General features: G+C 42.8%; 1 protein-coding gene across 3 annotated transcripts in view; it reads left to right on the top strand.

Annotated features, from left to right (window-relative positions):
• Positions 1-1,194: 1,194 nt before the first annotated feature.
• IREB2 (iron responsive element binding protein 2) overlaps positions 1,195-13,272 on the top strand; it is a gene marked incomplete at its 3' end in the record, with an annotated part of 59,672 nt that continues 47,594 nt past the window's right edge. For 2 of the 3 annotated variants that reach the window (XM_080692900.1, XM_080692899.1), the window contains exons 1-2: positions 1,195-1,279; positions 13,095-13,260. In XM_080692900.1, the coding sequence (XP_080549026.1) occupies positions 13,160-13,260 (101 nt within the window). In that variant the 5' untranslated portion in view covers positions 1,195-1,279; positions 13,095-13,159. Of the gene's footprint in view, positions 1,280-13,094; positions 13,261-13,272 lie in introns of those variants that run through there. The other variant, XM_080692901.1, reaches the window with a different exon arrangement.

Here is a 13,272-nt window from a genome sequence, read left to right as displayed (position 1 = left end):
AAGAAAGAAAAACAGCTCTTCTGAAAGGTGCTGTATTATCCTTTTTCCACGAAGGCCCTAACAGTGTTGAGGATTCTGCTTACCCACCTCAGTGAGACTTCACAAAAGACCTGCAGGTTCTTTTCAGCTAGGGAATCTTCACATGAGATTTCTGGGTCTTCCATTGATGCAGAACCAGAGGACATGTCTCTGAGGGAGAATATGATCATTCACCCAGATATTTTGTTGTTCAGTTTTATCTTCAGTCTTAAGACCTACTAAAGTCTTACCTGACAGGTTTTTTTGTTTTATCTGTTGATCAGTCCTCTGTGGACAGTGTGTTTTAATTTTTTTTTTAAAATCAATCTCTAAAATTGTTCTTCCTGAACTTACACAATGTTCAGGCCATGTCTTTCAAAAACTTGCCTCTACATTGTTTAGATGATTCTTACTGTCTGTTTCCAAACGTTCTTCAACACAGTTTGGTACTCAGTTATTTTACAGTTTTTACTTGAAAAGAGTTCTGGTTTAGAACTGTAATGTCCAGTTATGGTGAACACTAGCCAAGTGTGACTTTCATTAAAATTAAATAAAGTTAAGAATTCAGTTCTTTGTCACTGTAGCCATATTTCAAGTGATCAGTAGCCGTAGGCGGCTAATAACTACCTAATCGGACGGTGCGAATATAGAATTGTTCCACCATTGCAAAAATTCTGTTGTACAGAGCTGGTTTTCAGGTAAGTTAACTCCCCCCCCCCCCGAACTGGGGGTGGCAGCTACAGCCCAGCCCGATTTTTTATTCTTTATTTTGCAACAAGATCTCACTAAGTTGCAGAGGGTCTCCCTAAGTAGCTGAGGCTGTCTGCTAACCACAACCCTCCTGTCTCAGCCTCCCAAGTACTGGGATTACAAGCTTGCACCACCACTCCTGGCTTCAGGTAAGTTAACTTTGATTAAGATACTTTGGAGTGGGGCATGGTAGCTCATCCTGTGACCCCAGTACTTGGGAGGCTGAAACAGGAGGATTACAGGTTTGAAGCCAGGCTCAGCCACTTATGAGGCCCTCAGCAACTTAGACCCTATTTTAAACAACAACAACTGGGGGTGTAGCTCAGTTTGTAAAAAGGTCCCTGGGTTCAATCCATAGTACTGGGGGGTGGATCTACTTTGTAGCTGTGTTTCATATAAGTACAACTTTTTTCTTTTTCAGGGTACACCTTTGAGTACCTTATTGAAACATTAAACGACAGTTCACATAAGAAATTCTTCAATGTACCTAAACTTGGAGGCCCCAAGTATGGTAATGTTGCTTTCATCTTCTTTGGTTTAATTTCCAGTAATTAAAATGTATTCGTCAATATAAGCCGAAGAATTTTTAAATGTATTTCTACCATGGTGAAACAGGCACACTTTGCCACTTTAAAAATTCCTCTTAGAGCCAGGTATGGTGGGCACACTTATAATCCCAGTACTTAGGAGGCTGCGACAGAAGGATCACAGGTTGGAGGACAGCCTCAGCAAGTAGTGAGGCTCTCGTCAACCTAGCCAGACCCTGTTTCCAAATAAAAATAAAATAGGGCTGGGGTTGTAGCTCAGAGGTAGAATGCCCCTGGGTTCAATCCCCAGTGCCACCAAAAAAAAAAAAATTCTCTTGGGACCAGCTTTTGTTTGAATAAGATGTAAGTTCATACCTTAATTTCTCATGTAAAAAATTGATAATGTTTTCCTCTAATATTAAAAAAGGAAACCTAACTTGATATTCTGTAGCAATTAAGTGAATAATGCCTAAAATTTTTTCGTCTGCCATTCATTGAATAGAAATTATCAGCTGCACCTGTTGGTTAGGATTGTTTTCCAGTATTGGCTCTAGTTTGCCTTGACATGTACACCAGCACTTTTAGTAGACATTTGCACACTCTTTGTGTATGTGGGGAGGGAAGGTACTAAGGATTGAACCCAACCCAAGAACATTCTACCTCAGAGCTATACTCCACCTTTATTTTATTATTATTATTATTTTTATTTTGAAACACGGTCTCACTAAGTTGCTGTGGCCAGCTTGGAATCAGTGATCCTCCTGATGACAGGTGTGTAGTCACCACGCCCAGCTCCTGGCCTTTTTAAAACATTTTTGAAACAATCTCTATCTAAATTACGAGTCAGCTGGGGGAGGTGGTGCAGGCCTGTAATCTAATACTTGGGAGGTTGAGTGAAACAGTAAGATCACAACTCCGCAGGCAGCCTCAGCAACTTAGCGAGGCCCACCGCAACTTAGACCCTGTTTCGAAATAAAAAAATAAACTAGAACTGGGGGGGTACCTCGGTTGTAGAATGTCTGGCTTCAATCCCCAGTGACACACACACACACACAATTACTGAGCGTCTCAACTAAGAGGCTGAGGCTGACCTGGAACCTGTGATCTTCCTGTCTCAGCCTCCCCCATGCTGGGTTTACAAGCAGCCAGCTTGATTATCCCTGTTTAGAATTAGATTGCCTTTTTGTGTGTGTGAGTGTGCAGTCCCGGGGATTGAACCTAGGAGCATTCTACCTCTGAGCTGTACCCCAAGCTCTTTTTTATTTTTATTTTTGAAACCCTGTTTTTTATTCTTTATTTTGAAACAGGGTCCCACAAAGTTGCAAAGGGCCTCACTAGGTAGCTGAGGGTGTTCTTAAACCTTTGAACCTCCTGTCTCAGTCTCCCAGGTACTGGAGTTACAGGCACGCATCACCATTGCCAGCCTCTAATATTTTTGGAGAGTTTTCTTGTTTTTGAAAGTCACACAAAGAGCCATGTGTGGTGGCGCACACCAGTAATCCCAGTGCTTGGGAGGCTGAGACAGGAGGATCACTAGTTTAAGGATAGCCTCAGATTGCTCTCAGCAACCTAATGAGACCTTGTTTAAAAAAAAAAAATAAATGGCTGGGAATGTAGCTGGGAGGTAGAATACTGTTGGGTTCAATTCCCAGTACCATACACACACAAAAAAGGTCACATACAAAGAAAAGAATATATAGGTAGCACAGAGGTCTCATTTTTATGTGTATATACAAATTTATGTAAAGTGCCATTCCTGATGAAAATACAGTATACATTTTGTAACTTTTTTTTTACTTAGTATATTGTGAATATTTTCCCATGTCATTCAATGTAACTGTCCTATGCTATCTTAATTATTTAGTTCCTTAGTCAAGGAGCATGAGTTTGGGTGGAAAGGGATACCTAGACTTTCTTACAGCTTCTAATGGTGGTGTAGCATTGCCAGCATGTATGCACCATGATTTAGTTAAAAGAACTTAGAATGTCAAAGTTGTTACCAACTCTTTCCTATCTTAATAAGGCTGCCATAATGCGGTGCTGATTGATAACTATCCTCAGCCCCTAATTTTCTTGGTGTAAGTTTAGCATTACATAGAATGCTTAGATTGAAAGTATGTTGTTCCTCTACCCCATCATGCACTGTTTTTATACTTTTACTATATACTGTCTGTTCCAGTCTTTAGCTTGGACATAAGAAATACTCTAGTAAAAAAGATGTTGTAAAGCCGGGCGTGGTGGCGTACGCTTGTAATCCCAGCATTTGGGAGGCTGAGACAGGAGGATCACAGTTTGCGGACAGCCTCAGCTACTTAGGCCCTTTGCAACTCAGTGAGACCCTGTTTCAAAATGAAGAATAAAAAATAGGGTTGGGGGCTTGGCTTATCTTGAAGATAGAACGCTCCTGGGTTCCATTCCCAGTACAACAACAACAACAACAACAAAAAAGCGTAGATTCCAGATATCCAGAAACAACAGAAGGAAACGTGCCTCATCGGAATCAGAATTTTCAAGCCAGAGGTGGTGGTTCTCTTTGTCATTTGCCTGGTATCTTTATCCCTGTTTCTTTTTTACTACCTGTCCCCATCTTCTGTTTCCATAGGTCATGTTACTCATTTTGAATAATGCCCAGTATGACCATTGCTGACCTTTCACTCTTTTTTGTGACCAGCTTATCAAGCAGTTAAAAATGTACCTTTAGAGGATCTCAGGTTTGTGGCCAACCTCAGCAATTCTGTGAGACTTTCCACAACTTGGTGAGACCCTTTTTGAAAATAAAAAATAAAATAGGGCTGGGGATGTAGCTCAAAAAAAATAATGTAATTTTATATGGTCTTTTCACCTGGATTTTATTGGGGGGCAAAGCCCTGGGAATTGGACCCAGGGTCATTCTACCTTGTAGCTACACTCCCAGCCTTTTTTTTATTTTTGTATTGAAACAGGATATCACTAAGTTACTGAGAGTCTTGCTAAGTTGCTGAGACTGGTCTTGAACCTTTTGATCCTCCTGTCTCAGCCTCCAAAGTACTAAAGTTATGCTTCCAGGTCTGGCTTCACCTGTTGTTTAACCTATTTTGACTGAAATTGTCAGGTGTCTATTGCTGGTTCAGTTAGCTTGTTGGAAGGAATGCAAGATTGTCCTTCCTTCCTTCCTTCCTTCCTTCCTTCCTTCCTTCCTTCCTTCCTTCCTGTGGAACTGGAGATTGAACCCAGGATCATTCTACCTCTGAGATCTCTCCAGTCCTATTTTATTTTTATTTTAAAGCAGGATCTGATTAGATTGATGAGAGTCTCACTACCTGCTTAGCCTATCTTCGAACCTGCAATCCTCCTGTCTCAACTTCCCAAGTACTGAGATTACAAGTGTGGGCCACCAGGTCTAGCTAAATCTGTTTTTTTTTTTTTTTTTTTTTTTTTTTTTGTTGTTGTTGTTGTTTTGTGGTACTGGGAATGTAAACCAGGGGCATTCAATAACTCCAGGCTTATTTTTTATTTAGAAACAATGTCTCACTAAGTTGCTGAGAGCTTTACTAGGTTGCTGAGGCTGGCTTTGAACTTGTGATCCTCCTGTTAGCCTCTCAAGTAATGGGATTATAAGCATGCACACCACACTTGGCTAAATCTGTGTTTTCTTTTCTTTTTTCTTTTTTTTTTTTTTTTTTTGTGTGTGTGTGTGTGTGTGGTACTGGGGTTCCTGGAAGCCCTTCTACCTCCGGGCTACACTCCCAGGCCTATTTTTACATTTTTTTAAAATTTGGAAACAGGGTCTCCTAAGCCAGCGCGCGCGGCTGGCTTTGAACCTGCGCGATCCTCCTGTCTCTGCCTCCCAAGCGCGGGGATTACAAGCGTGCGCCACCACACCCGGCAAAATCTGTGTTTTCTAATCTTGTCTCTTCGTGGACTCTGAAAAGGGCTAAGGTACAGGTAATAAATGAAACAATTTACTTGCAATATGTACACGTAATACTTTTCTAAGGATGTCTTTATCTAACGTGTACAGCCATGTACTCAACCCAACACATTTTGTCCAAGGGCCTTGGGTTTTAGCCATGCTTTTCATTGCTAATTTCTGTTCTAGAGTAGGCCCTTTGACTTTAAAGAAGAGATAGCCCCTAGCTCAAGTGAAAAGGGGTGTATTAGGAATGCTATCCAGTGGAATGTGACTATCTCTCAGAGAAATAGGCCGTGGGCGGGAATTGAGAGCTTCAGAATTCTGTCCCTTTTCATCTGCTTACTTTGTATACAGTTCTTGTTGAGGACCCCAGTCCCTAGTTCAGAGATGAATACCTTTTTGGTTCAATCTCTGTGCCCTGATTACAAACTAGATGAATCCACTTGTCCCAGTGTATATCTTTTCTCACCAGGCTCTTTTTCATTGACCTACTAAAAGATTGGGTTTTACTTCATTGGTAGCCAAGAAGGCAACAATGAGGACTGTTCATTTCATGGTGGCAGTTTGGACAAGCACTAGGAAGTATGTCTGTTGAGTTAGCAAATAATGTCATGCTGATTTGAGGAGAATATATCTGTACCTTCATTAATGAGATTCTTTTTCTTGGTTTTTAAGCCTCTGTCAGAGAGTGGGGGAAAAATGAAGCAGAGATCTGTTTTCTCTTTTTCTGCCTGAGACTCTCAATGGTAATATGTTTAGCATACAAACACGATAAAGGTTTCTTTATTGGAGGTCAATACGTCTAGCCTGGTTCTGGTTAGAAACAAAAACAATACTGCTAGGTCTCATGTGACTACAGGCCTTCTAGCACCTTTCTTCCAAGTCCTTGGCCTTAAATGTGATCTCTGAGTTTACTGTGTAGCTTCTCCAGTGGTTCTTGTCCTAGCCCCAGCCTTCTTTCCCAGTCTGACCTCTCAAAACAGCATCTTCTCTTTAAAGGTTTTAAAGAGATAAATAATGTAGGACTCCAGTCTTTGTAGTGTTTCCCCTACCTTGAGCGTGGTATATTGAGATGCATACAGCTCGGCATGGTAGGTAGCACACGCTTGTAATCTCAGTACTTGAGAGTCTGAGACAGGAGGATGGCAGGTTTGCAGCCAGCCTCGGCTATTTAGATCATCTGCAACTTAGTGAGACCCTCTTTCAAAATAAAGTAAAAAAAAAAAAAAAAATTAGTCTGGGGGTGTAGCTCAGAGGTAGAATGCTCCTAGTTTCCATCCAAGCACCCTACCTCTGAGATACATTTCCAGCCCTTTAAAAAATTTCATGTTATTTTATTTTATTTTATTTTATTTTGCTGGGGGTGGAACCCAGGGTCTTTTCTTCCTCCGGGCTATACTCCCAGACCTATTTTATACTTTATTTGGAAACAGGGTCTCACTAAGTTGCTGAGAGCCTCACTCAGTAGCTGAGGCTGGCTTTGAACCTGTGCGATCCTCTTGTCTCAGCCTTCCAAGCGCTGGGATTACAAGCATAGAGTCAGGTTCTTGCTGAGTTGCTGAGGCTGGCCTTAAACTTGGCAGTCCTCCTGCCTCAGTCTCCTGAGTAGCAGGAATTACAGGTATGTGCCACTAATTCCAGTTACCCAGTTTTTTCATACCTATATTCTCCATAGGTGATTTCTTAATCTTTTAAACTTGGACCCATAGCTTCTGATTTTTTTTTTTTTTGGGGGGGGGTGGTACTGGGGTTCCTGCAAACCCTTCTACCTCGGGGCTATACTCCCAGACGTATTTTATACTTTTTATCTGGAAACAGGGTCTCTTAAGCAAGTGTGCCTGGCTTCAAACCTGCGTGATCCTCCTGTCTCCACCTCCCAAGCGCAGGGATTATAAGTGTGCGCCACCATGCCCGATATATAGCTTCTGATTTCAAGACTAATTCTTTTCCCTCAATACCATTCTCTTTCCTAGCTTAATACGAGTAACAAAACTGCTAGAATTCAGTGGGTATTTATTGTATCTAGTTATATCAGTTCTCTTACTATTTGACTATGGTCCCACTGTGTGTGTGTGTGTGTGTGTGTGTGTGTGTGTGTGTGTCCGTCTGCGCACGTATGTTATTGAGGATGGCTTGGAACCCAGGGACATTTCCTCTGAGCTACACCCACAGCCTTTTTTTTTTTTTTTTTTTTGTGGTACTGGGGTTCCTGGAAACCCTTCTACCTCTGGGTTACACTCCCAAACCTATTTTTTTATATATATTTTTATTTGGAAACAGGTCTCTTAAGCCAGCACAGCTTTTTTTACATTTTTTTTTTTATTTGGAAACAGGGTCTCCTAAGCCAGCACGCGCGGCTGGCTTTGAACCTGCGTGATCCTCCTGTCTCCGCCTCCCAAACGTGGGGATTACAAGCGTGCGCCACCACGCCCAGCATTTTATTCTTTATTTTGAAACAGGGTCTCACTAAGTTTCAGAGGATCTCACTACACTGAGGCTTGCCATGAACCTGAGATCGTCCTGTCTCAGCCTTCCAAGTACTAGGGTTACAAACATTGCACCACCACTCTCAGCTCCTAATTTTTTTTTTTTTTTTTTGCGGGTCTGTGGATGGAACCCAGAGACATTTTACCTCCAAGCTGCACCCTGTGCCCTATTTTTTATTCTTTATTTTGTAACCAGGTCTCACTGAGTTGCAGAGGGCCTCACTAAGTAGCTGAGGCTGTCCTCCGGGTCTCAGCCTCCCGAATGCTGGGATTACAAGCATGCGCCACCACACCCAGCTAATTTTTATTCTTTATTGTGAAACAGTCTCACAAATTTTCAGAGGGCCTCCCTAAGCAGCTAAGACTGGCGGCAAACCTGCAATCCTCCTGTCTCAGCCTCCTGAGTGCTGGGGTTAAAAGCATGTGCCACCACACCCAGATTTTTTTTTTTTTAACTTGAAACTGGGTCTCACTAAGTACAGAAGGTCTCACAATATTGCTGAGGCTGGCTGTGAATCTGCCGTCTTCCTGTCTCAACTTCCCAAGTACTGGGATTGCAAATGTGCAAGCCCAGCCCAAGGTTCTACTATTACTTATCATCGCCTATTATGTGGTAGAAGAGAAGCCTCAACAAAAATCTATGATTTCAAAGCCTTTACTTGTAAAAACCTGTTGAAATAGCAGAGTGTGGCACATGCCTGTGATCCCAGAACTTGGGAGGCTGAGGCAGGAGGATCGCAGGTTTGAGGAGAGCCTCAGCCAGTAGGGAGACTTTCTGCAACCTAGCAAGATACTGTTTAAAAATAAGAATAAAATAGGGCTGGGGGTGTAGAATGCCCCTAGGTTCAATTCCCAGTATCACAAAACAAAAAACCTGTTACAGGCCAGGCATGGTGACGCATGCTTGTAATCCCAGCATTTGGGAGGTTGAGACATGAGGATCACGGTTGCAGACAGTCTAGGCTACATAGGCCCTTTGCAACATAGCGAGACCCTGTTTCAAAATAAAGAATAAAAAATAGGGCAAGGAGCTGGGCGTGGTGGCGCACGCTTTTATTCCCTGTGCTTGGGAGGCTGAGACACGAGGATCGCGCAGGTTCAAAGCCAGCCTCAGCTGGCCTAAGAGACCCTGTTTCCAAATAAAATACAAAATAAGTCTGGGAGTGTAGCCAAGAGGTAGAAGGTCCCTGGGTTCCATCCCCAGTACTACCCCCCCCAAAAAAAAAATAGGGCAAGGGGTGTAGCTTGGAAGCTCGGAGGTAGAATGTCCTTGGGTTCCATCCCCCCCCCCAAAAAAAAAAGTGCTTTAGTTTGTTATGGCATTGCATTCTGGGTTCAGGCAGGAAACAGAAACCACCCAGTAGTTTTAACAGTAAATTTAATATAATTAGTCGCTAAAATAAAAGAAATTGTAAGATGTAAGGAACAGTATGGCAGTATAGGGGCAAGGGAAAATGCCCAGGGAAGAATAAACTTGGAAGGGTTCAGACCTCGTTGGAAAAAGTGTGGGATGGCCCACTAGACAGCCAAGAATTTGCTGGTCTTGGCCAACTAGTGCTGGTCTGGAGGTGCTGGCACTAGGCCACCTTCTGGAGTTTAGGCCACCTGTGGTGTGGGTATACATTGAGATAACAGTGTTGGCAGGGCCACGAGCCCTTCAGAGCTTGTTACAGGAAGAATGGTGCAGCGTGTGGCCCTCCAGGCAGCTCGCAGGTGCGCCCAGCCTTGTGTGCAAGAGTGCCTTGCCCAGGACTGGTGTAGGCGGAAGGCCTGGGGAGCAGGCAGCCACATGAGGCTCTGGTTTCATTGTGAGGGGGCTGTGGTGATATTAACCCAAGTATATGGTTTTTTGCTGGGTGTGGTGGTATACACTGGTAATCCCAGTACTGGGGAGGTGGAGACAGGAGGATCATAGGTTTTCTGCCAGCCTCAGCTATTTAGTGAGGCTTCTGCAACTTAATGAGACCCTGTTTCAAAGTAAAGAATAAAAAAATAGGGTTGGGGGTATAGAATGTCCATGGGTTCAATTCTCAGTACTGCAAAAATAAGTAAATAAAAAAGTAAATAAAAAAGTAAAAAAATAAATAAAAATAAAGGAGTAGTGGCTAGCAAGAAAATCAAAACAGGGCTGCCAGAAAGTGTTAAGAAACGTAAAGGATGTGGAATTTTACCTTCTGTGCAAGTTAGCCTGATAGCTTCATGGATGTTAGCAGAAGGCATGTGATTCCTCAGTCAAAGACGTGAATGGTTTATTACTCAAAGCAAAGCAGTATCCTTAATGTTGTCATTTGTGTTGGTTTCCAAACCTTAGTTTCTACAGTATCATGTTGAAGAGGGCCAGATAACACCTCTGCATGACTGGTTGTTTACAGAAGGAACTGGGACTTAAGGAGCCCAAATCGCTTATAAGGGGCAGTAAGCATACCTAGTTGTTCCAGAGAGAGTTATCTTCCAAGATAATCACTATATAGACATCTTTGAGAACTAGTCTGAAATAAAGGCAGCTATTTCCTCTGTTCACAAGTCATACAGAAATGTGAAGTGAGAGAGAGAGCAGCATATGACAAGGAGAACTGGAGGGGAGGGTGTTGAAGCCAGTGGGAAAAGCTTTTCAAGGAGGAAAAGTTTAGCTTTGTTGAATATTTCAGAGAGGATATAGGACTCTAGCTAGGCCTGCCCTTGTTGGTGTTTTAAGGATGTAAATCAGGTTGGTGTGAGCTAAGAGGGGAGTAAAAGGAAGAGACACATGGGAATATATGTAAGTTTTTCACAAATCTTGGCTGAAAATCTGAAGACAGCAAGGCATGGTGGCACACACCTGTGATCTCAGCACTTGGGAGGCTGAGACAGGGAGGATCACAGGTTTGAGAACAGCCTCAACAAGTAGTGAAACTCTCATGAACTCAGTGAGACTTTATTTTAAAATAAAAATAGGGCTGAGGGTGTAGCTCAGAGGTAGAATGCCCAATTTCCAGTATCTATCTCTTTCTCTCTCTCTCTCTCTCTCTCTCTCTCTCTCTCTCTCTCTCTCTCTCACACACACACACACACACACACACACACACACACACAAGTGAAGATAGCAGTATGTGAGAGCTCGTTTTATTAAACGGGGGCTAAAGGCTGTTTAACTCCCCCCCCCCCCCAGAGACAGATTTATTTAGAAAAGTCAGAAATGCACATTCAAGGGAGAATATGGGCTACCTCAAAAATGTCAGAGGCAAGCCGGGCGTGGTGGCGCACGCTTGTAATCTCAGCATTTGGGAGGCTGAGACCGGAGGATCACAGTTTGCGGACAGCCTCAGCTACTTAGTGAGGCCCTCTGCAACTTAGTGAGACCCGGTTTCAAAATAAAGAATAAAAAATAGGGCAGGAGGTGTAGCTCGGAGGTTAAATCCCCTTGGGTTCCACCCCCAGACCTGCAAAAACAAAAACTTTAAAAAATGTCAGAGGCACCAGCTATTGAAATCTTGATATGAAGCATCTAGTTGAAGGGTAGATTGCAGAAAGAGGAGATCATGACTGTGGTCCTAGCATGATCAATGGGATCGGGGTGCAGAGCTTCTAGAGAGAAGCTGGCATTTAATGAGAGGAGTTCCATGATTCCCTTCTTTTTTTTTTTTTTTGGTGGTGGTACTGGGGTTCCTGGAAGCCCTTCTACCTCCGGGCTACACTCCCAGACCTACTTTTTTTACATTTTTTATTTGGAAATGGTCTCCTAAGCCAGCGCGTGCGGCTGGCTTCGAACCTGCGCGATCCTCCTGTCTCTGCCTCCCAAGCGCGGGGATTACAAGCGTGCGCCACCACGCCCGGCCATGATTCCCTTCTTAACTGGGGAGAGGGGAGTCAGAACGCAAGGCCCGTGGGTGGAGGAGGAGGAAGCACGGGTCAGAACTGTCAATTTCAAACTGTGAGGTAGAAAGTATGGCTAGGTCTTGTAGGAGATAAATAAGAGATCATTAAGGAGAATGGATAAAGATAAGAATTAATTGTGGTGGCATGTGGGAAAATAAGCAGATGAGAAAAAGTAGAATCTCTGAGGTCATAGTTAAGCTGTTTGTTTGTTTGTTTGTTACTGGGGATGGAACCCGGGGCATCCTACCTCTGAGCTATACCCTCAACCCTATTTTTTTTTTTCTTTTGTGGGTCTGGGGGCATTTGACCTCTGAGCTACACCCCCTGCCCTGTTTTTTATTCTTTATTTTGAAACAGGGTCTGACTAAGTTACGGAGGGTCTCACTAAGTAGTTGAGGTTGTCCGTGAACTGCGATCCTCCGGTCTCAGCCTCCCAAATGCTGGGATTACAAACATGCGCCACCATGCCCGGCTCCCAGCCCTATTTTTTTATTCTTTATTTTGAAATAGGGTCTCACTAAGTTACAAAGGGCCTCAGTAAGTAGCTATGGCTGTCTGTAAACCGTTATCCTCCTGTCTCAGCTTCCCAAATGCTGGGATTCCAAGCATGTGGCACCATGCCCAGCTAAGCATTTTTATTGGTACCAGTTTGCCTGGGTTGATGTTTTAGAGCTTCCATACTACCACCATTAAAATCACATTAAATTACCATTCCATACTCTCCAGAATGGGTTTTACATAGAAGACAGTAACAAATGTTGAGGAGGATATGGAGAAATGGCAACTCTCATACGTTGCTGGTAGGAATATAAAATGGTTCTTTGGAAAACATTTTGGCAGTTTCTTAAAAAGGGGCTAGAGCCGTACTGGGTGGCAAATGCCTGTAATCCCAGTACTTGGGAGCTGAGAAAAGAGATACACAGGTTTGAGACTAGTTTCGGCAAATTAGCAAGGTCCTGTTTTTACCCTGTTTTCAAAATAAAAAATAAAATAGGACTGGAGGTGTGACTTCAAAGCAGAATGCCTCTAGTACCAAAGGGGGGAAAATGAAGCCTCACAAGTACTGGGATTACAAGCGTGAGCCACCATGCCTAGCTAAAGAAAAATTTTATCTTTGCTTTTTCATGGGCTATGTCCTTGGGTATAGGAATAGGAAGTGAGAAGTTAATATTAGTGATAGTATTTTAGACTCCACATTTATAAAACTAAATGTGAGTTTTTAAAATTGATAAAACTAGCTGGGCGTGGTGGCACACGCTTGTAATCCCAGCATTTGGGAGGCTGAGACAGGAGGATCGCACAGGTTCGAAACCAGCCTCAGCTACTTCGTAAGGCTCTCAGCAACTTAGTGAGACCCTGTTTCCAAATAAAGTATAAGAATAGGTCTGGGAGTATAGCCCGGAGGTAGAAAGCCCCTGGGTTCCACCCCTAGTACCACCAAAAAATATATATATTTTTTTTTTTTTGAGAAAACAGTAATCTTGTCTTTATCTTTTTGCTGTTGTAGTTTTTGCAATATGTTGCTATGACTTGTGTTATTAATAGCAATATTTTCTCTTGATTCAGATGTTCTGCCTTATTCAATACGGGTCCTGCTGGAAGCTGCTGTACGAAATTGTGATGGCTTTTTAATGAAAAAGGAAGATGTTATGAACATTTTAGATTGGAAAACCAAAAAAAGCAATGTTGAAGTGCCCTTTTTCCCTGCCCGTGTTATTCTTCAAGATTTTACGTGAGTGATAGG

This window comes from Muscardinus avellanarius, assembly GCF_963383645.1.
Source record: "Muscardinus avellanarius genome assembly, chromosome: 3".
In the NCBI taxonomy this organism is placed as follows: Eukaryota; Metazoa; Chordata; class Mammalia; order Rodentia; family Gliridae; genus Muscardinus; species Muscardinus avellanarius.
This window is presented reverse-complemented; position numbering and strand designations above follow the sequence as displayed.